This window comes from Gekko japonicus, unplaced genomic scaffold, assembly GCF_001447785.1.
Source record: "Gekko japonicus isolate JY-2015 unplaced genomic scaffold, Gekko_japonicus_V1.1 scaffold316, whole genome shotgun sequence".
In the NCBI taxonomy this organism is placed as follows: Eukaryota; Metazoa; Chordata; class Lepidosauria; order Squamata; family Gekkonidae; genus Gekko; species Gekko japonicus.
Window position 1 is genome coordinate 701,001 of NW_015169784.1, and position 23,899 is coordinate 724,899.

At 46.8% G+C, this 23,899-nt stretch overlaps 2 protein-coding genes across 2 annotated transcripts in view; one reads left to right on the forward strand and one right to left on the reverse strand.

The window, feature by feature from the left end:
- Window positions 1-11,237, reverse strand: part of LOC107115240 (protein HIRA) — a 60,657-nt gene extending 49,420 nt beyond the window's left edge. The window contains exon 1 of the mRNA XM_015416896.1: window positions 11,028-11,237. Within this exon, the coding sequence (XP_015272382.1) occupies window positions 11,028-11,064 (37 nt within the window). The 5' untranslated portion in view covers window positions 11,065-11,237. The remainder of the gene's footprint in view (window positions 1-11,027) is intronic.
- A 4,905-nt stretch (window positions 11,238-16,142) lies between these two features.
- MRPL40 (mitochondrial ribosomal protein L40) lies at window positions 16,143-22,936 on the forward strand. The gene is made up of 4 exons (XM_015416907.1): window positions 16,143-16,280; window positions 17,170-17,253; window positions 20,034-20,189; window positions 22,467-22,936. Exons 1-4 carry the CDS (start codon window positions 16,210-16,212, stop codon window positions 22,774-22,776), a joined length of 621 nt encoding a protein of 206 aa, XP_015272393.1. The 5' UTR covers window positions 16,143-16,209; the 3' UTR covers window positions 22,777-22,936.
- Window positions 22,937-23,899: the final 963 nt, after the last annotated feature.

Consider the following 23,899-nt stretch of genomic DNA (forward strand, 5'->3'; position numbering starts at 1 on the left):
TTGAGCAAACTTCAGAGGATGGTGGAAGACCGGAAGGCCTGGCGTGATCTGGTCCATGGGGTTGCGAAGAGTCGGACTCGACTGTGCGACTGAACAACAACAACAAAACCATCCCAGCGTGTTCAGTATCCTACTGAAGCAGGCCTGTACAAATATTTCTATCATCATCATCATCATCAATAATAATAATAATAATAATAATAATAATAAGTGGTGGTGGTGATGATGGTGGTGGTGGTGATGATGATGATGATGATGATGATGATGATTATGCTTGGGAGAGAATGAACTTCAACACGAAAGACTTATGAGTAACCAACAAGTTCTCCTAAATGTGTGCTTTCAAGAGAGTAGGATATTCTGGGCTTCTTAGGGGTTTACCAGAGTGGTATCTCCTCTCTTAATAAATTGTAGGTCAACAGAACAGAATCTAAAGTTCACCTCCCAGCATGCACCTTAACAGACGCGAATCAATTGGTTTCTTTCTTTCCACCCCTTTTAATACACAGTCACCCAGCATCGTGCAAATTTAAAAATTTATCTTCAGATATGTTAATAGCTCAATAAAGTAACAAACTCTATACCTAAGGAAAAAATGTGACTCGTATCTAAAAAAGAGCATTCCTAATCTTGTACTCAAAGAGGCACCCAATGGAATTTTTGCCTTTTTTCAGGGTCCGTTTCTTAATCCGATAAACTGGCCTCCAAGATGCATATTATCATGTAGCATAATGGTTAAAATCTCAGATCAGGACCCAGGAGGTCCAGGTTCCAACCCGCAGTCCTCCATTGAAGCTCTTTGCATGACCTTGGGCCAATCACTCTCTCCCCACCTAGCCTACCTCACAGGATTGTTGTGAGGATAAAATGGAGGAAAGGAGAACAATGTAAGGTGCTTTGGCTCTCCAGTGAGGAGAAGGTTGAGGTATAAATGATGATAAATCAATCAATAAATATCCTACTGCTCCTTGTCCCGCACTATCCACCAACAATCCCAGCTCCCACCTGGTGAGCACCAAAGACCCCTGAATGCAGGGATGGACAACAACATACAGCCCACAGACTTCATGATTTCCCTCGTCTTGCCCGTGTACTCATGCAAGTCCCAACAGCTTACAACAAAATCACAGTTTAAACAATGAGAGAACAATCTGCCCATCCTCCAAAAAGCGTTGAGCGGAATTTGCGATTCTCTCTTCCCAATTTAACCAGAGAACAACCCTGTAAGCTTGGTGGCCTAGCAAACATTGTGGCGGAATAGAAATCTGAACCTGGGTCCTCCCAGATACTAGCCTGACTCTCTAATCACTGTGTCACACAGGTTCTAAAGCTCCACAAGCAAGCTCAGATGGATTTATTTTCCTGAACACCTACAACACTTACGGAGCCAGCATACAAACTACATCAGCAGAATGCAAACAAAATATTCCCACTGCTTCCCTCTTGCTTATGACATATGTAAACATACATCTGGCACAGCATTTTGAAGCCTCTCACGGGTATCTTTAAGGGGGAAACTGCTGTTACGCCCCCTGTGTCTTCTTATTTACAAAGCTTCCCCCATGCTTTTAGCTTAGAATCCATGGATAAAGACACAGGTACCATCACGAACCACTGCCGTGCTGGCGTTTACACTCTGCTCTGCTAGCCCAATACCCTGCAATTAACATTCTTATGAATGAGTTGCCTGGTTATCATAATTTCCCTAATGACAGCTTACCAGGGTTCGCACGTTTGTGGAACCTGGGTCAGAATGCCACGCAACCACCCAAGCGAGGGCAACGTAGCCCAAAGTCACACATCCTACCTGAGTACCAACCACAACAGCTCACAGTGACACAGTAATAAGCCTCGACTCAGTCACTTCCCCGGAGTTGTGTAGGATACACATCCCAAGAGACCTACAACCCAACAGGTCACTTTCCATTGCACTCGCTGTGAAAAGGCCTGCCCTTTGGAGAGGTCCTGATAACTGGACTCAAAGTTGCCTTCTGCTGCCGGCAAACAGCCCAAGCATGCTTATAAGGCATGCCCACTTGGGCTGTTGACCTCTCCCTTCTAATTCGCAATAATTTCATTCAGCACTTCCTGATACATATATATGCTGCTGATCTTCAGTGCTCCTCACCTGGACATTTGCCGTTTTATTCATGAACAGTGATTAGCATCTTTAGAACACACAGTGCCTCCCTCCGCCCTGCAGCTCATGGTGAACACTACAGTGACACTCAGGCTTTGGGCTTCTTTGTGTTTTGGGAGCGCTAGCAGTTGACGTGCAACTTCTGCATTGGGAATAGGGCAAGCTAGCAGTGGCCACCTTCTCTGGAAAGCAAGCCATGAGTCAAGGGCAAAGTGTGAGAGAACGGCAGCTTCCGCGGCTAAGCTTCTAGTCTGATTGATCCAAGCAGTGAAGAGACGAAGAAGAAGAGTTTGGATTTATAACCTGCCCTTCACTACCAGAAGGAGTCTCAGAGCGTTTTACAATCTCCTTTCCCTTCCCTTCCCCACAACAGACACCCTGTGAGCAATGCTCCCTCTAAGCTGTGGAGCCTTGTGAGCAAAAATTCTATTTTGTGAGCTACTAGCATTAAAGTTGTGAGCGAGTGGTTTGGCTACTGCATAAATTAGTTTGTTCTGGAGCCTTCCTTCCTGAGCTAAGACAAAAATGTCTGAGCTGGAGGCTAAAAAGCTGTGAGCTAGCTCACACTAACTCAGCTGAGAGGGAACACTGCCTGTGAGGTAGGTGGGGCTGAGAGAGCTCTTTGAAAGCTGCTCTTGAGAGAACAGCTCTGAGAGAACTTGTAACTGACCCAAGGTCACACCAGCAGCTGCATGTGGAGGAGTGGGGAATCAAACCCGGTTCTCCCAGATTAGAGTCTGCACTCTTAACCACTACACCAAACTGCCTTAATCAGTGCCAGGCTTGCAAGCCCACTTGCTTTTCCCTGGGGTGGCCACAGACTGCCGGCTGCTAATGGCAGAGGTTGGCCACCTATAGCAAAAGCACACCATGAACTACACACACAAGCCTCATTTGTTTTGTCAAGGAGACACTGTTCTCGCTAAAACTGAACGAGAATGTCTAAAGGTGGGCCTGAATTTTCACTATCAATGATGGATGAAGGAAAGTAGTAAGTACTGGGTACATTATGAGAACCATGTTCTTATCTTAGAGTTCTCGCACAGTTTAATCATAAACACATTCCACCCTGCACTCCCACACCAAATGCTGTCCCATCTTTGGAAAGAGGAGTCCTTCTACAAACTAGCTGAATCTTGGCTTACGCTTCTTGCAAGGAGACCAACAGTGGGCAGTTCAGCTGTCACGGCTACCACGCACAGATCAGGACAGCCTGTCTTGATGCTCTTCCCTGGACTCCGACCATTCCTAAGAAGGGATTATCGGCCCCCTGATAAACTCTCTTTTTCTACCTGGCTCACACCTTGCCTGCTTTCCAAAACTGCATGCTACTTTTCCAAATGTGCATGTTTCACACAATAAGGTACAAACAAGACTTCCTCCGATGGGCTAAGAAAACGGCTCTGGCAAAGTTCGCAAGCAGTCTTTCTGTCATCGGACAATGCACCGCTGTGTCACTTGAAGGACCTGAAGATAATTCTGCAACAGTTAAAAGAACAGATTACACAACCTTTGTACGGCTAAACTCTGCAGAGTGATGGTGGGCTCACCGTTGTCTTATTTCTTTACTAGCATCATTGTGCTTTAAATGTACAAACAGTGCACATTCAGGATCTCCTACAAGGGGGGGGGGGAAAGTGTTCTGAAAGGTGTGAAAGTTGGACAATGAAGAAAGGTGACAAGAAGAAAGTTGATTCCTTTGAAGTGTGGTCTTGGAGAAGAGTTTTATGGATACCACAGACCGCCAAAAAGCCAAATAAGTGGGTTCCAGATGAAATCAAGCCTGAACTCTCCCTAGAAGGTAAAATGACTAAATTCAGGCTATCGTACTTTGGTCACCTTATGAGAAGTCACTGGAAAATAATGCTACAAAAAACTGAAGGCAGCAGGAAAAGAGGAAGACCTAACATGGGATGGATTGCCTCAATTAAGGAAGCCACTGGCCCTCAGTTGGCAAGAGCCGAGCAAGGCTATTAATGACAGAATGCTTTAGAGGACATTAATTCATAGGATCTCCCTAAGTTGGAAGTGATTTGATAGAGGACATTAATTCATAGGATCTCCCTAAATTGGAAGTGATTTGATAGCACACTGGTAACCCTCACAGATAACCTTCGAAGACATCTGGATCGAGGTGGGTTGGTGCTGCTGTTGCTTCCTGATCTAACATCAGCATTCGACACAGTCAGTTATGATCTTCTGACCCACCTTCTCATCAGAGTTGGGATATGGGAGACCACCTTGCAATGGCTTGCCTCCCTCCTTTATGGTCAGGGACAGAGGCTGGCACTTGGGGAGGAGCTGTCTCAGCTGCAATCCTCTCCCCAGTGTTGTTTAACATCAATACGTGCCCTTGCCCAGTTGGTTCGAGGGGGTATGGGCTGGGTTGTCATCATCAGTATGCTGTTGATGGATGGCCGGCCGGACTCCACCCCAGAGGAGTTAGCCAGGATTTTACAGGCCGTGGCTGATTAGCTTAAGCAGAACCAACTGAAACTCAATCCAATAAGGATGGGGGTCCTTTAAGTACTGCTTTCTCTACCTTCTCTATTCCATGCATAATTCTGCAAATCTCTATCATAATACCGCTCAGTCATTGTTTCTCCAAGCTAAAGAGCCCTGAGCTCTTTAACCTTTCTTCATAGGGAAAGTGATCCATCCCCTTAATCATTTCAGTTGCATTCAACACAAATCCTCACTTGATACGTGGTGTCAAACTAACATACAGAAATGAGAAAACTTTATAAAAAAATACAATTTCCTCCAGCTTTGGACCATGGGCCAACAGATTCTCAGGTGAAAGCAACATTTAGCTCCAGACTCTTCTACTTTCCATTACTGGCTTCAGACCCTTCAGCTTTCCACAAGCAAGCAGACACAGTTCCACTGACTTATACGAAGAAAGGGAAATGCTACACAGGACAGCCATGGATGGGGACGCCGCATATCTAGACCATTCTTGCATGTTCTGCAGCTGCACCTTCAGATACCGCTGTAGACCACCTGGAGCATCATCCTGACTGAGAAGAGGATTCTCACCGGTTCCCACTGCTACAGATCTTGTTACCTTTCACTCAGGCAGCTGCGAAGGCAAGGTAAGAACAGTTTGAAACCTCAGCCTTAATTATCTCTATTTGGAGTCCAGTGGTACCTTCGAGACCAACAAAGTTTAATTCTGGGTATAAGCTTTTGTGTGGTCGAGAGAGCAGTGGAGAAGCTACTCCAGGTCTTCTTGAATGATGCTGCTATCCTGGACCCATTCCAATTCGGCTTCTGCCCTGGCCACGGGACAGAGACCACACTGGTCACCCTCACAGATGACCTTCAAAGACATCTGGATCGAGGTGGGTTGGCGCTGCTGTTGCTTCCTGATCTAACAGCAGCATTCGACACAGTCAGTTATCATCTTCTGACCCACCTTCTCATCAGCGTTGGGATATGGGAGACCACCTTGCAATGGCTTGCCTCCCTCCTTTATGGTCGGGGACAGAGGCTGGCACTTGGGGAGGAGTTGTCTCAGCGGCAATCCTCTCCCCAGTGTTGTTTAACATCTATACGTGCCCCTTGCCCAGTTGGTTCGGGGTGTGTGGGCTGGGTTGTCGTCATCAGTATGCTGATGACACCCATCTCTATCTGTTGAATGGATGGCCGGCCGGACTCCGCCCCAGAGGAGTTAGCCAGGATTTTACAGGCCGTGGCTGATTGGCTTAAGCAGAGCCAACTGAAACTCAATCCAATAAGGATGGAGGTCCTTTACCTGGGTCGTGGGGATTTGGGATTGGGAATCCAGCTCCCTATCCTCTATGGGGCGCCTTTGGTGCCAGCACCGAGGGTGAAGGGTCTAGGAGTTATCTTGGATCCCTCCCTTTCTATGGAAGCTCAGGATTTGCCACCATTGCTAGATCAGCCTTCTATCATTTTCAGCTGGTCAAGCAACTGGTTCGCCATCTCACTTCCCAGGACCTAGCCACAGTGATCCATGCAATGGTCTCTTCCAGGCTTGATTACTGTAACTCACGCTACACTGGGCTGCCCCTGAACTTGATCAGGAAACTGCAGTTGGTGCAGGACGCAGCGGCACACGTGCTGATAGCAATGCCTGTGCAGGCAGGCACACGTTCAGCCAGTGCTCCGCCAACTGTACTAGCTGCCTACAGAGTACGGGATCCAGTTCAAGATTCCAGTGCTGACTTGCAAAGCCCTACACAGCCAGGGACCTGCATATCTCAGGGACCCTCTCTCCCCGCATGTGCCCCGCAGAGCCTTGCGCTGAGCTGATCGACATCTTCTGGTTGTCCCTGGCCCAAAGGACATCTGGCAAGCCTCGACTAGCCTAGTGGAACAAGCTCCCATCTGAGATGAGGGCCCTGTGGGATCTGCAAAAGGGAGCTGTCCTACTGAGCTTTCAGCTGAGGCAGCGGGAGTCCAAATCCCGTTCTTGGCCTCTCCGGCTGACAGCCCTAGCCTAGTGGTTAGTGGCTTGCTACCCCTCAACACCACTCAGAAGGTTTTCCATCTAAGCACCACTACCGAGGCAACTCTCACTCTGAGTTGTGTACAAAACATGACATTTTAAGTGCTACCCCTCAACACCACTCGGAAGGTTCTCCATCTAAGCACCACTACCGAGGCAACTCTCACTCTGAGTTGTGTACGAAACACGACATTTTAAGATTTTAATTGCTTTTTCTGCCATAGTATTTTATGTGATCTTGTAAGTTGCCCTGAGCCCGCTTGCAGGGAGGGCGGGATATAAATCCAAAGAAATAAAATAAAAGTGTGCACGCACACAAAAGCTTATAGACAGAATTAAACTTTGTTGGTCTGAAGGGTATTGAAAACAGATCAGCCAATATCATAATGCCCCTATATAAATCAATGGTGCGACCTCATTTGGAATACTGTGTGCAATTCTGGTCACCACACCTTAAAAAGGATATTATAGCTTTGGGAAAAGTGCAGAAAAGGGCAACTCAAATGATAAAACGGTTGGAACACTTTCCCTATGAGGAAAGGTTAAGGCGAACTAGAGACGGGAGCTCACTCCGTCATGCGGCAACTCGGGTCTCGAACTGCTGAACTACTGACCTTCCACAGCCTGCAGTTCAGCGTCTTAACCGAATAAAACTTTGTTGGTCTGAAGGGTGCCCCTGGACTCAAACTGTGTTCTGTTGCTTCAGACCAACACAGCTACCCGCCTGGACCTATCTTAAGGATCTTTGTGTGACTCAAATGTGAAAACACGCCCAGACACTACAGCAGGACTCCTCATCAGTGTAAGACAGGCGACTTTTACTTATTCCACTTCCAGCATTCTATCTGTATTTATAATACCAAAAACATCTTGAAGCTTCAAAACTATTAGTTTTAAAAGTTAGGCTAGTATGTAAACATTTTCACGGGGCGGTTTTTGTTTTTTTTTACTTCTGCTTCTCACACTACAAAGGCAAGTGGTATCAAGGAAACACCCAAACATAATGGGTTGAACATAAGTGAGAAGCCACAGCTCCCCAGGCTGAGAACAGGCTTCAGCAAAATGTGATACTGAAACTCTTTTAACTAGGGATGCCGAGGACGGAACCTTTAAGGTAGTAAATGGGTGGTCCACCACTAAGCTAGAACCCTTCCTGAATATAATAAAACGTAGCATTTTCTGTCATTGGTTAAAACGTGAATGCTTACCAAACCTCACTGTTACATGATTGCAGTTTGGACAACTACGGAGACTACACGGTCACTTCTGTAAACTAGCAAGGGTGGGGCGACAACATAAAGCTCCAGATACAAAAGCCAAAGTAGGAGGTGGAAATAGTCTTAAAAATAGAGACCCTCTCCCCCGCCTATGGCTGCTACACAATCTTCACACTCTACACACAATTAAGAAATTTTAAAAACATTATGCTCCTCATCTGCAGGGTAAACACTTTCCCATGCTTTGTGCATGGTTAAAATCATCCACATCAAGACTGTTCCCTGCACTTTAAGAATATGCAATCAGCACAACTAGTCCAAAAGAACAAATTAACAAGAACTGCTCCTTCAGACCATATACACATTTTAAAGAATGTTTGTAAATGAATTTTTATTAGATTTTTACACCAGTCTTCCTCCAAAGGTATTCAGGATGACAGTCATGATTCTGACTCCACATTTTACCTTCACAACAATCCTGTAAAATAGGCCAGGGTGAGAGATCATGATTGGCACAAAGTCTCCATGTACAGGAGGAGGAGAAGAAAAAGGGGAGTTGGTTTTTATACCCCGCTCTTCACTACCCAAAGGAGTCTCAGAGCAGCTGACAATCTCCTTTCCCTTCCCCTCCCCACAACAGACACCCTGTGAGGTAGGTGGGGCTGAGAGAGCTCTGAGAGAGCTGTGGCTGGCCCAAGGTCACCCACCAGGCTTCAGGTGGAGGAGTGGGGAATCAAACTTGGTTCTCCAGATTAGAGTCCGCTACTCTTAACCACTATACCAAACTGGCTCTCTGGGGAACGGGGACTTGAAACTGGGACTCCCCACGTCTTAGGGTGACACATTATCCAGTACAGCACACTGGCTTGTTTTCTTTTGAATTAATTCAGCAGTCATCCCTGGAACTCTCCCTGGAAACCCTCACCACAGTGGCCTTCAGGGCTGGGACCCCGAAATAGGACACAGAGTCCTTCCTGTTGGGTGCTTACAGGGCTAGCATATTTCTGGGAGGACCAGTTGCCTAGAGAGCAAGGGTGACATGCCTCCTGCTCTTCACCCATGGCTGAGAAGAGCCAGTTGGACAGTGGTGGCTGTCATCTTGCCATGACTTGTTCCTCACTATGGTACATCTCTTGGTGCTTAGCTTCTGTTTCCTGTCCATAGCTCCATTGCTCTGCTGCTCATAATCCTGGCCTTGAAAGAGGTGAAGTTAAAACTCTGGCTCCTCCTCTTCTTGTCACATAACACGGATGTCACATGACTTCCTGCCACATCTTGCAGCTCTGTGGATCCCGGGTGGAAGACCACTGATCTACCTCTATGATGCTGAACTTAGTGCAGACACCCGCTTGGCATCATCTAGAAGTATAACAATGTTACAGACAAATGAGGTAGAACTCCTCCTTTGATCTCACCCACTAATTTGCCCGCATAATCCAAAATAAAAGCATTTGTCCTCATTCAGATCAGGTTCTGAAAAAAGATATGCTAAAAAGAGAAACGGTACAACACTTCCCATCATAATTTAAGGTGTACATTAAAAAAGCTTTTGATCTTCGCATCCTGTTCCTTTTCTAAAACCTGCATTCCACAGCTGATCTCTTGCAAAGCTTATTCAGCTTAAAGATGAACTCGAGTCTGGTTTTGCTTTTGTAGCTGATGCACAGAAAACACATACAGGTCTTCACAGCCAGCAATCCTGTTTAGCAAAATGAACTGTGAACACCCGGTACAGGAGCTAGACCAAACTTCTTAGATGTGAAAGAGACATACATTGCAATCCTATGCAAAGTTACTCCAGTCTAACCTCCCTGATTCCAGCCAACTGCACAATGGAGGCTACAGCTGCAAGAATATTTCCTAGTACCTCAACCCTGTCCACAAATCATAACATTCAAGCATATTTCACTTGTTTATATAATATGGACATTGGTGCTCAAGTCTATTTCTGAGTCCCTCATCCTGTAGCCAGAAACACCTATCCACCTTACAGTTCAACTAGAGATGCACGTCTGGTTCCTCAGTGGAGAGAAAAAAGAATTCTGCACATGCCCAGAAACCTTTTTCTTCCTACACACTGAGTCCATAAAACCTTGGAAAACACAACCTACCTCCATCCCACTCTCGGCACTGTGCATTACTTTGGTTATTTCCGACTTCAGTTAACATACCTTTTTAACGTGTAGGATACCAGAACTTTCTCCTGGGCACCCCTACTGAAAGCCCTGCCTGCCTCCTTGAACAGTGGACATGGAATGACCCGCAGCTACTCACCGGGGAAGAAGCACTTTGCCCATCATCTGAGTCGGAATCACTGCAATATGCACCCCTATCCCACTCACCGCTGTGTGGACTCACATACTTTGAAGAAGTGAGCAGTGACTCACAAGAGCTTCTACCCTGCCAAATATTTTGTAGTCTTTAAGGTGCTACTGGACTCTTGCTCTTTTCTGCTGCTACAGACAAACACGGCTGCCCATCTTGATTATGCACTGTGGTTCCTCGATAATGAGGTAAAGGTACTTTGCACAGGCTTAGAGGTCCCACAGCCTGAACCCCTAAAGTCCTGGAAAACATAGTAGTATCCACCATGTGGGCATATGAACGATGGTACCCTGGCTATGGGAGGCAGCACACTGCCCTCCCCCTGTGCAAACAGCAAAGGGCACTCTGTACATGCTTCGAGGTGCCAGGATATGCACTACAAAGTACTAGAAAACACTGTCTTCTTTCTGACATACATGCACTAGTTCTCCTGCCCACCGAATGTATTCTGCACATGCTCAGAGGTCCCTTGACATACATGCACTAGTTCTCCTGCCCACAGAATGTACTCTGCACATGCATCCTAGACTCGGTAAAGGGCACCCTGCACACACATGCCTCTAGGTTCCAGGAGATGCACCGCTAAAGCACCGAAAACCCTGTCCTCTTTCAGCCCCACTCCCCTACAGCATATACACCGCAATCCTCTGGCCCTGCTGGAGAGTTAAGGGTGCACTCTGCACATGCTCAGCAGCCCCCCCCCCCCGCACCCTAGCTGCAAGAAAGGGCATTATACCCCTCGCTTCGAGGTCCCCAAAGCACAGCCCTCTTTCCTGCGGGCATTGGAGCTGTCATTCCGTCGGCAGGGACGCACTCTGCACATGCTCCGAGAGAGCCCCCTTTGGGGCACAGGCAGAGCCCAGCCGCTCACCATTGTGGTTGACCCAGGTCGGCTTCAGGAGCTTCATTTTTCTCCTTCTTCTTCTCCTCCTCCGCCTCCTCCTCCCTTTCCTCCTCTCGTCCGCCACCGCCGCCGCCGCCCGGCTCCCTGGGCCTCCGTGTTGGGAGCGGCAGCGGGACGGGGCAGGCGGCGGCCGGGACTGCTCTGGCCTCCGAGCCGGCGCCCCGCCGCCCCGCACTACCGCCGCTCCTGCCCTACTGAGATAAAGGTGCTTTCCTGATAGACTAGTGATTTAATGCCTACATAAATTTCACGGCAGCTCCATCCCTCGAGGCCGCCGCCGTCCCGCCGCCAGCCGCTGCCGCCCCTTCTTCGCCCACCTCCCGGCCGCATCCCCCGCTCCCTGCGGCTCCCCGGCAACGCCGGAAGTCAGCGGAGGGCAACGACCTAAGCGGCCCGGCGGGAAACAGGGACGACGCCCAGAGCGGAGGGGCCGCCCGTGCCAGGTGGCGGGAGGCAGGCAGAGCGGCCACGGGAGGAGGGAGGAGGAGGTGGCCCCGAGAAGACAGCCCCCCCCCACCCCGGGAGAGGCGGCTGGCGCACCGGGGCTCCCCTAAGCACAGTCAGACACACTCACACACCCTTTCTTCCTCAGGAAATTCTCTGCTATTGATTAGGGGCTAGAAGAAGTCTCATTGCTTTGTATGGCAGGATGGTGATGCATTGGCACTTTTCAGAGCCAGTCTGGTGTAGTGGTTAAGAGCGGCAGGAGTCTAATGTGGAGAGCGGGGGTTGATTCCCAGTCCGCCGCCACGTGCAGCCAGCTAGGTGACCTTGGGTCAGTCACAAGTTCTCTCGGAGCTGTTCTCTCAGGAGCAGTTCTCTCAGCGGCCTCTCAGCCCCACCTACCTCACAGGGTGTCTTTTGTGGGGAGAGGAAGGGAAAGGAGATTGTAAACTTCTCTGAGACACCTTCGGGTAGTGAAGGGTGGGGTATAAATCCAATCTCTTCTCACTGCTGCGTGCACATTTTCTAGCTGTAAGGATTTATGGGCCCCTGTAGGCGTTCAGAGCACTGCCACACATGTATCTTCTATATGTAAGGGTTATTTACTATTTATGTCGGACAACAACCCTGTAAGGTAGGCCTGTGTTCTCTCTTTGTGTGGGGAAGGCCAGTAGAATGTTAGTCTGTCAAGGGATGCAACGGCCACTTGTTTAAAATGGCTTTTTAAAAGATGGTGAATAAGGTTCTTGGAGGATAAGGCTGTCAGGGGCTGTTAGTTGTGCTAGTGATAGGGAAATTCTGAGCCCAGGGTTGGTTCCTGGGGTCTCAGACCCCACCGGAGTTCAATTGGCTGGATAGAGACCAGCTAGAGAGCGAATCCTTTTCCAGAGTGGGAGAGAGACAGTTGGGTCACAAGGAAAGTATGTATTGAACCTCAGAAACAAGAAGCGATCTTAATGCATAACCTATGATACATACCCAAGATAGAGAGCTCTGAATATAGAAATTTGGAATACGCTCCATCTGCCCACCTTGACCCTCACAAAATCAACCAGGGATTGTTGGCGTGCAGTCTAGAGCATTATGAGCACAAGCAATATATACTTTTCTGCTACCTATAGATTCAAGTGTACATGTCACTTAGGAATGGGATGAGCTTGACAAGAAATAGCCCTCTTCATACGTTTGTAGTATAAACTTTACCCTAATACTCATTTATTATCGATGAGGTCAAGAGGCTCTGACCGCCTCTCTGTTAAGGATAAACAGCTAAGGATCCTCACATACTGATAATCTGTATGTTTAGACTTCAGCCTGGTGTCCTTGTCTCCTGGGATATCAGCTATGCACATACACCAAGGGCACATGCAGAGTAATGCTGGCGTGAAAGAATATAACACTGGCTGGGTGCAAAGCTTTGTGGGATATTCAACCAAAGAATAGATGTTAAAGCCAATTCAACATGCGGCTCAGAAAAGCCTAGTCTCATTTAGGAATAAATTTTGCCACAGTCGGGAAGTCCTGAAGCTGATGGGCAATCAATTCAGGGCAGACAAAAGTAAGTTCTTCACTCAGTGGGTTAATTAAATTGTGAGATTCCTTACCAGTGGCATGTATCAGTAGAACAAAGTATACAAGTAGGACACTGTATTACAAATACATTGAATAAAATAATAGGTTACAACTGTACTTTTCCTTGGCGTAGCAGCATGGCGGATTGAAGGAACTTAGCCACTTTCTCAGTTACTTCAACAGAGGAATCATTCAAAAGTCTGTAACCTTTTTGGGAATCTGAAAAACCCATCATGTTGGCCAATATAGAGTTTAGATATTTAGAGCGCAGGGCTATTTTTGGGCAGGAACGCACAGGAACGGAGTTCCGGCTAGCTCCTGAGTTGGCCATGCCCAGCAGGAACTCATTAGCATAATAGGCCACACCCAACAGCAGAAACGCATTGGGATTGGCTACATTAGGGGTGTGTGGCCTAACATGCAAAGGGTTCCTGCTACAAAAAAAGCCCTGGGTTTTGACAACAAACAAGGTAAACAGAATAAGAAGCAAATGGTAGGTGTGGCTGGATGACCACACTTCTGGTGGCATGGGGGTGTGGCCTAATATGCTAATGTGCTGCTCTGTCAGGGGTGTGGCATAATATGCTAATGTGTTTCTACTGTTGGGTGTGGCATATTATGCTAATGAGTTCCTGCTGGGCTTTTTCTACAAAAAAAGCCCTGTTAGCGCTTTATATTTACATAAAAGTGACATCACAACAAAACATGTAAGACCGTCTCGACACATCCAGATCCACAAGGGCAATGTCTAGCTGCATATGCTGTCTTACGGAATCTGCCATATAGAATGGCAGATGGCATGGCATTGCATCTGGCTAAAGAGAAAGCTCTGCATAGTTGTGGCGCTTGTAGGGAGGATAAATATGAAGCCATCCTACCTACAGTGAGGGGAATCACAAAGCTCAGAGGAGAGCAGGTTTTGTTGGCGAGACTGTGTAACTCCTGACGCTCAATATCCAACATCCTCTGTTTGATCAACTGGAATGCACCCGCTGATGGGAGCATAGTCAGTGAATCCAAAAATATATCCATAGCCTTAATTTTGTCCTCAATATAAGTTAGCCAGTTTGACATGTTAGACTCTGAGAGCATTTGGTATATGAGGCTCCCTGGGTCAGAACTATACTGTAGACATAGCCAATATTTAAACGTCATAAGCCATGCTCTGGTTTCGACTAGATTCAGACCTGTTTCTAAGCAAAGAACTGCATATGGGACACACTTTGGCAAGCCCAAAACTTTACGTAGGAATTTGGACTGGACACAATCGGTGGCACTGTCAAGAGCTCTTATCCATATCGGGATGCCATACAATAGTTGTGAGATCCTTACCAGTGGATGGTGGCTAGCACAGGCGGCTTTAAAAGGGGATTAGACAGTTTTGTGGAGGAGGTCTATTAAAGACTACTCGCCATGGCGACTAAAGGGAACCTCTCCATACAGAGATTCGCTTCAAAGTGCTGGTGCTTATCTTTAAAGCCCTACATTTTTTAAAATTTAATTTATTTTATTTATTTAGGCATTTTTACCCCGCCCTCCCTGCAAGCGGGACCAGGGTCCGACATAACTGAGGGACCGTATTTCCCCATATATTCCCCAAAGAGCACTTCGGTCGGGGTCACAACACCGCTTGGTGACCCCGGGCCCCAAGGAGGCCAGGCTTGCCGCAACGAGGACCAGGTCCTTTTCAGTGGCGGCTCCTATCTGGTGGAATGAGCTCCCGGAGGAATTGTAATGTATTCATAAGCTGCCGTTGAATGCATTACAATTCCACCCCCCTAAGTAAAAACAATCAGGTACACTCGTAATCACTTAGGTAGGTCGGTGCTCGGCGCACCCGCTGAGACCTACGTAGCTGTGTAGGCTCAGGACACAGCTCAGCTTGGGGGACTCTGCTTGACTCTGGGATCTCAGAGTCAGGTACACTTCCGTCCCCTGTTGCGGGTCCGCAGTTAGGGGTCTGCCCTACCACTGGGACAGTACTGGGTTCGGCAGTACTCACCTCCGGAGGAGGTCTGGGACGGTCCTCTGGTTCGGGGGATACTCTTGTTACGCCTGTTCCAGAAATCGCAGGCATCCATGTTGGTACATAAGGGTGGGGGGAGCAAAAGCCAGAACACAGAAGTATTTGGACAAAGTTTCATAAAGGTGCGACCAAATTTTTGAGGTCTCCAGACTCTACAGTCTTAGGAAGGAACAGAGGAGGTGTGATGCAGATTAATTGGGTGCAAATGACCCAATTAAACTCAGATGACCCAAAAGCTACTGGGGAATTGGGGATAAAGGTGCAGAGGTAAGTCCCCCCTCCAGCAAGTTGTAATTTGCGGTCAATAAAATATGTTCCAGGGCTAAAACCTCAGATTTTCTAGTTGAGTTTAAAGTTGCAATCCTTTGCACATTCACCAGAGATTAAGCTCCATTGAACGCAGGATAGCATTGTGAATCTTGCTTCCAAGAACAGATTCCCAAAGCCTCTCCAGGAGAATAAGCAAACCCCGCTTGTTCAGCACAAATGCATTTAATGGGAAGTATGTTCCAGAGATTTCAAACAAGACTGCAACTCTGAATATACTTTGGGGAGTTCAAAGAGTGACTTAAGACTTTCGAAGTGTGCATGCACACGAAAGCTCACACCTTGAATAAAACTTTGTTAGTTTTAAAGGTGCCATTGGATTCTAACTTTAAGACTGGACTGTTAGTGTGCACTATCAGTTTCATCCTACATCCTACATTTCAGGAAGCGACAAAGTATGGAATGGGGAGGCAGGAAAGCTCTGCTGACAGTACTTTCGATACAACCCCAATAGGACAAATCCATCCTGTGCATAGTTACTCCAGTCTAAATCTATTGATATTAATGGGTTTAGACTGGAGTAACTCTGGATACGTTTGTACTGCAAACGCAACAAATGGGCTTCTCCAACTCTACCTAGCCGGAGTGGGTGGAGGGATAGAGGCGAAAATTCTTTTGAATGCAACTCGGACCCTTTGTTGCAAGGCGAGCGAACGGGCAGGACAGTAATTGCTAACGGACGGGAGTGCGCCACCGGATCTGTTCCCCGTTTGGGAAGGCGAGAACTGGCGTCTTGCGGCGGGTGTGGAGGTACTGCGGGCCGGAGCGTGTGTTGAAACCATGTTAGCCCAGGCAGTGGCATCAGGTGTGCTGAGCCTGCTTCGATGTAGGGCAGGAGGCCCCTTGTGTAGGTAAGTGCCCCCCCCCCAACCCAATAAAGCGCATTTAGTCTGATGTCGATAGAAACCTGATCAAGATAGCTACTAGCCATGCTGCCTAGTCCGTCTGTGGCAGCAGAAAAAAGCAAAAGTCCAGTAGCACCTTAATGAGCTTTCGTGAGTCACTGCTCATCTTCAGATATCTCATACCCTGCAACAAATTTTGTTAGTCTTTAAGGTGCTATTGGGCTCTCGCTTTTTCGTACTGGTAGAAACTTGCTTACAGAGAAGTATTTTAACATTTTTAAATTTTAAACTAAGAATGTAAATATTTCCTAGTAGTTGCTGGTTTGAATGGGCATCTTGTTTCCAAATTCCAACCGTGGCTAGTGTCTCCAGCCAGGGAAGCTGACTAATAAGCAGGGGGAGAAAGCAACGGCTATCCTTTGGTTTTCATATTCTGATATTCAGAGGTAGACTGCCTCTGAACGTGGAAGTTCCTTTTCCAGCCGTTGTAATTAACTGCTGCTAATATCCTGTTGCTGCATCTGATTGAAAGGTCTGTAGCCCACCAAAGTTCATGCTACAGTAAATCCGTGAGCCTTGAAAGCACTGCTAGACTGTTTTTGTTTTTAATGTGGCAGCAAAGTAGCTGTTGATATGGCCACCGTGTATCCAGCTGTTCATAAAGACAGTTACAATTTGCTTTGCTGTATCAGGAAAAGAAAAATTATGTCACCCTCTAGTTATATGTATGAAGGTTTGGAAAGTTATTTAGGTGAACTGCAGTATGGCAAATAATCACAGAAAGAATGAATGATTTTTGTTACTGGATGGAATTTGTGAGACTTGAATCTTGCCAAGACAGCCTGTTCTTCAAATGTGACTGATCTAAGAGGTTTTTCCCCCCAATTATTCTTAGCTCCCAGTTAACCTGCTATGTTCAAGGTCGAGAGAACCACTGGCAGTCTTCACTTCTGGCACTTGGGGCAGCTCTACCCATGAGGTAAAATGTAGTTCACATTATTCAAGGTATTTAGACCACTTTTTCTAAATGGAAAACTATATAAATATGTACTTTTAGAGAATATAATGAAGGATCTCCAGTGTTTCAGCTGGTGATACTTTTAAGCATGCAAAGTGTTTTAAAATTCATATGTTCTTTATTCTTACCAGAGACCTTGTGAAAAAGATAAGCAGGATAAAATGTGACTCTATGTGAGTCACCCAGTAAACTTATGGTTGAGTGAAGATTTGAATTGGCATCTTTTAGTTCAAGCACAAAACTGAACAGTTCAAGCTCTGCGCTCCACATTGCCTGGAGAAAAAGTTATTATGTCAGCCATATTTTTATCCTGTCCTTCTTCTAAGAAAAATATGGTTTTTCCCTCCTCTATTTTGTTCTCATAGCAATCCTGTGAGATGTTAGGTTGAGAAAGGGGGACTGGCCTAAGGTCAGCATGCAACTTACCAAATTTAGTGGAGATCTTCAAAAGCATTCTGGGGGAGTTCCCTCTTTGCCTGGCATATAAATGCCAGCAGGGTTGAAGTGAGAGACACTTTGCTAGGGAGGGAATTCCACAATCTGGACACGACTGGGATAAAGTCTGTGTCCCACATGGTCACTCACTCTACCACTGATAGAGGCAACATGTGAAGCAGGACCTCTAAGGGTTTTTAAGGTACACAGTTGGTGGTTCATATGAGACAAGGCAGTAGCTCCAGCATCCTGGACCCAGAACATGTAGGTGTCTATTATATGTATTTACATGTGTATTAGAGCAATCCTGAGAACCCTTTCCTGGGAATAAGCCCCACTGAATAGAGCTGAGCAGGGTTCTGAGTAGACCTGCTTAGGACTGCTCTCTCTGACACACATGTCTTTTGCGATTTTTGTATGGAAGACCTTCTAAAAATGCCTTTTTGTCAGAGGGCGTGCCTTAGTCATTGTGTATTTATGTAATTCATTTATATCCTGCCTTTAAGAACATAAGAGGAGCCCTGCTGGATCAGACCAATAGTCCAGCGTCCTATCTCACACACAGTGGCCAGCCAGTTTCTCTGAACAGCCAACAACAGGGCATAGAGGCTGCTGTTGCCTCCTGGCTTCGAATGTAGAGGTTCCCCACAGCCACCATGGCTAGTAGCCATTGATAGACATCCTCCATGAATCTAAGCCTCTTTTAAAGCTATTCTTGTGGCCATCACAACATCCTCTGGCAGCGAATTCCACATTTTATTACTTCTCTGTGTAAAGAAGTATTTCCTTTTGTCTGTTCTGAACCTACTACTTTGGTGAGGTAGGACTTCCCTTTGCAGAAGCCATGCTGGTTTTCCCTCAGCAGGCATTGTCTCTCTTATGTGCCTAATAATTCTCTCTTTGATTACAGTTTCTACTAATTTCTCCCCAATGGGAACCCAAAGTGGCTGGTAAGGTAACCAAAAAGGTTGAGACAAAGCAAAAGAAATTAAAATATAATGTGCAAAATATCATATATAATTTAATTATACGTTCAGAAGTGCTAAAATGTCATTTAAAAACTACAGTCCCATGCAATGTTCCCTCTAAGCTGTGGAGTCTTGTGAGCCAAAATTCTACCTTGTGAGCGACTGGCATTAAAATTGTGAGCAAGCGATTTGGCTACTGCATAAATTAGTTTGCTCTGGAGCCATCTTTCTTGAGCTGGGACAAAAATCTGTGAGCTGGAGGCTAAAAAACCGTGAGCTAGCTCACACAAACTCAGCTTAGAGGGAACATTGGTCCCATGGTTCTGCACATAAGTACCTAATCCTAAAATAAAAACAAATGTCCAATCATATAAATACAGGTTAAAAGGTACAAATTATATCCATATACAAGAATCAATACCAATCACGTTCTGGCTAAAAGCTTTCCTCCATAAATTTAACAAAAATATACATAAAGCTCATCATACACAAAATGGACCTTAGTCACACTGAGATGTTCACCTGTGGAGTAAGTGGTGATAAATATTCTTGAGATGCAACATGGGCAACTCATCAAAATGTACAATATTTCATATGTCCACAGATTTAGGCCAAATTGTACCTGAGCACTCCATTGGAGATATGAGCATGTTTTCTTTGGCTCAACCTTTTTGGTTGCCTTTCTCATGTAGGGCTGTGTTTTTCTCCCCGTTTCTGGCCGCACTTAAACCAAAGTGGCTTACATCAGTCTCCTCTCCTCCATTGAATCCTCACAACAACCCTGTAAGGTAGGTTAGGCTGAGTGTGTGTGACTGGTCAAAGGTCACCCAACAAGTGAGGATTCAAACCTGGGACTCCCAGATCCTAGTCCAATAATCTTAAACACTACGCCACCAGTGAGTTAGTGTGAGCTAGCTCAGTTTTTTAGCCTCCGGCTCACACATTTTTGAATTAGCTCAGGAACGATGGCTCCAGGGCAAACTAATTTATGCAGTAGCCAAATCACTTGCTCACAACTTTAATGCCAGTAGCTCACAAAATAGAATTTTTGCTCACAAGATTCCACAGTTTATGGGGACCATTGTTAATGCCACACTGGCTTTCCAAAGGGCACACTACCCCAAATGGGACTTTTATAATGAACGTATTGCATTGCTTTCTTATTTTGTAACCTAGTTTTATTACATTGTTTGTACACTTTGTTTCTTGCTTTTAAAAAAAATGTAATCTGCCTTGAGAAAGAGAGACTATAACATGAAAAATAAAATAAAATGAAGTGTTGTATCAATGTGTATGTAATTGCTGAGGTGGAGTTTTGATTGGTTTATTCTCCATTAGAGCAGAACCCAGGAAGAAAAAAAAAGTGGATCCGAGAAGAGATCAGGCCATGAAGGATCGGATGAGGAAGAAGTTAAAAAAACTGGAAAAAGCCCCACAGGAGCTGATCCCTATTGAAGATTTCATTACACCATTCAAATATATGGACGAAAAAAGGTAAGGACCTACAGAGGGCAAAGGAATGCAGATGAGATGCTGGAAATCTGCACGTTTTTGCATGTTTCCCAAACCAGCATTTTAATCCTGCCCCCACACCCTTAAGGAAATCCATTTTTGGCGTGTGCTATTCAGAACTTCAGCCCTGTTCTGTAGAAATGACCCTATGGGGGATGTTAAGCATATAAGGGCCTGTTTGTATACCGTCATCCCAGGATAACCCATCAGAGCTTAAGACAGCGTCTGATTCATTTGTACAATTGAGGAGCAGATCAGACATTAAACTCCACTGAAAGAGGTTCAACAGCCCCTGGCAAGATCTGCATTTCTATGTCGAAACCTAGAGCAGCCTGGAAAGCAAAAACGGCCTGGGAAAGGATCCTGTCCCCTTGACGGGGGGGGGGGAGGAGGAAGAAGAAAGCCCACTCCCCCAACAGTGGGGGAGGGGGAGGAGTAGGCGCCCAACAGCTTCCACCTGGCTCACCTTGGGCTGGCTGCCACGGGGCAGGAGCTGCTGACTTGCAGCAAAGGCAGCTCCTGCCCCATTCACAGCGGGGTGCAGCTCATGGGGACTTTTTCTGGTGGCCTTGTTGGCCAATCCACCCGTGGTCAAGACAAGCCGGGTTGTTACCTCGGTATACAGAAAACTGCAAATGAACACCAAATCACCCAGCAGAATATGCTGTGACCCAATTTACTACTCCAGGACAACAATCCTGTGATAACTCCCGAATTCTCATTGTGTAAACAAGTCGTTGCAAGTGCCTCAGAAAGGTAGGAATGTATGTTTTGTTTAGCTATTTATACCCTCCTCCCCAATGGGGGACCCAAGGCAGCCTCTCCCCTCCATTTTATTCTCACAACTAGGGGTGTGCTATTTTTTTCTTGGTATTTTTCAGTTCGGGTCTGTTGGACCCCAAAAAATTCGGGATTCCTGAAAAAACCGGGATACCAATACTGGGGAAGTGTTTGGATCCGGGATTTTTCGGAAATCCCGAATTTTTTCAGGTCCAATAGACCTGAACCCAAAAACACTGAGGGGGGAAAAAGCAGCTAAAAACAGCTGAGAGGAAGCTCAACTGACGATCTATTGGGCATGCCCTTTAAACCAGACTGTCCAAAAGAGCCTGCCAAACAGCTGATCCTGCTGGGAGAACTCTCCCCACAGACTCTGCTGGGCAGCCTGGTTTAAACTGGACTGCCCAACAGAGTCTGCCTAGGAGCCAATCCTGTGGGGAGAGTTCTCACGCAGGCTCTGCTGGGCAGCCCAATTTTGCCGGTAATTCCCGAATATATCGGGGATTTTTCAGGGGATTTTTTAGGTTCTCCCAAAAAATCCCAGATACATTTGGGAAGCCGAAATATACCTGAAAAATACCAATAAGGCGTTTTTCGGGTATATTTTTGGTTTGGGTAGACCCGAATGCACACCCCTCCTCACAACTGAGGTAGGTTGTGCTGAATGAGTGACGGGCTGAAGCTCGCCTGGCAGGCTTCCGTGGCCAGGTGGGGATTTGGGCTTGGGTCTCCTGGATCTTAGACCAAGATTCTAACCGCCATAGCACTCTGTGATTGTGTGGCAGCTGTTCTGCATGGTGATCAACTGATTCATACACCTCAATCAAGCCCACTTAAAACAGACAGTTTTTCACCCACCAACAGCAAGAGAAGGCCCGACGATCACTTCCAGGAAGCCACGAGTTACTCTAATACTTCATTTCTGAACAGTCAGTAGGTCGCTTTTGAGGAAGGAATAGTGTTGCTTGTGGTCTCATGGGGGAGGGACTGTAGCCGAGTGGCAGAACATGATTTCTATGCAGAAGGTCCCAGGTTCAGTCCTTGGCCTCTCCAGTTTACTCATTTATGTACTTTATAGCCTGCCATTCTCCCTAAGGAGACCCACAGTGGCTTACATTATTCTCTGTTCCACTTGACCCTCACAACAACCCTGCGAGGTAAGGTTTAGGCTAAGAGTATGTGACTGGCCCAAGGCCACCCAACAAGCTTGCATGGCAGAGTGGGGATCTGAGCCTGGGTTCCCCACTCTGCCATGTTTGACCCTCCAACCACTCCACCCTGCAGGTTCTCAGTTAAAAGGGTGTCCGATAGTATATGTTGGGAAAAGACCTTTCTCTGCCAGACACCCTACAAAGCCACAAGTCAGAGGAGGAAATACTGAGGAGTCCGCTTCATAGGTTTGTGCAGTTTTGTAAAAGCTTCCTTCCAAATAATTACTAAGAACACACTGCTGTTGTTCCCCCCCGCCTTCTCTGTCAGGGTACGAGCCACCTCCCCCTTGTCCTTCGAGGAGAGCGAAAGGCGAGCCCTCCTGATGAAGAAGTGGAGCGTATACAAACAACAGCAGCGCGAGGCGGAGATGGAAACCATCCAGTCCCTGCTGAAAGCCCAGGAGAAGGCCTTGAATGAGCTGCGTCTTGAATCGGAGGAACTGTACCAGGCAGCGATCCAACGAGACGACAGCCTGTTTCCTTTTGAGAGAGAGGAACCTATGCACACGCCCCCGCTGCCCAAATACGAGGCTCCTGAAGGAAAATGCAATGACGTCACCAGAGTGTATACACAATGATGGGGGAACGGTTGCCGTGTGACTGCTGGGAGATGCTTCGTTCAGTAAATGCAAGCCCCGTAGGGTAAATCTGGTTCTGAAGTCCCACTTGCAGATGGCCGTTTGTCAGTCCATTGTGCAGACAAACTCTACTCAACAAGAATAAATCCGACTTTTGAATAGGGCATGTCCTGGAGACTCACTGTCTTATCATGGAGTTTTCAACCTTTGCCACTCCCCTAGGCATCTCAATATCATCTGCCCCTTCTAAGAAGCTGAGGGCTATGTGTTTAGGGTCCCTTTCCCTTTGTTTTGTTCTTACAACAGCCCTGTGAGGTAGGCCAGCCTGAAGTCACCCAGTGAGTTTCATGGCCGAGTCAGGATTTGAACTGGGATCTCTTCCCACAGCCTGGCACTCTAGTCACCGCAGTACCACTGGCTCTCCTTTCTGCTGCTCATTTGAAAAGGTTATTTAAAACGTTCCAGGTCTTTTTACTGTGGCCTGCACTCCTCCTGATACCGCTTGCCCCTATGTTCAGGATGCCCTGTGGGAGGCAGGATATATGTACAGATTTGTTTCTTTCACTTGTACCCTGCCTTTCTCCCCAGTGGGGACCCAAACATGGCTTACGCCATTCTCCTCTCCTCCATTTTATCCTCACAACCCTGTGAGGGAGGTTAGGCTGAGAGAGTATGACTGGCCCAGGCCACCCAGATCTCCTGGATACTACTCCGACACTCTTACCCGCTACACCGCACTGGCTCCGGCATGAGCTAGAAACATCACTCTGGATTTTCATAGTTCAAAATAACTTTTTCCAGTACCTTTCGATTCTTTTAGGCCAGTTTGGTGTAGTGGTTAAGTGCACAGACTCTAATCTAGGAGAACCGGGTTTGATCCCCCACGCCTCCACTCGCAGCTGCTGGATGACCTTGGGCAAGCCATAGTTCTGTCAGAGCTGTTCTCCCCACAGGGTGTCTGTTGTGGGGAGGGGAGGGGAAGGGAAAGGAGTTTGTCAGCCGCTCTGAGACTCCAAGTGAAGGGCAGGGTATAAATCCAATCTCCTCTTCTTCTTCTACTTTAATTTTGGTAGAGGTTTGTGACTTGCTCCATGGCAAATAAGACAGTATGAAAGCCACTGTC

Coding starts and splice junctions, on each gene's coding strand:
- MRPL40 (XM_015416907.1), top strand. CDS start 16,210: ATGTTAGCCCAGGCAGTGGCATCAGGTGTGCTGAGCCTGCTTCGATGT. Junction 17,254..20,033: donor GGGGCAGCTCTACCCATGAG/GTAAAATGTAGT, acceptor ATTCTCCATTAG/AGCAGAACCCAGGAAGAAAA. Junction 20,190..22,466: donor AAATATATGGACGAAAAAAG/GTAAGGACCTAC, acceptor CTTCTCTGTCAG/GGTACGAGCCACCTCCCCCT.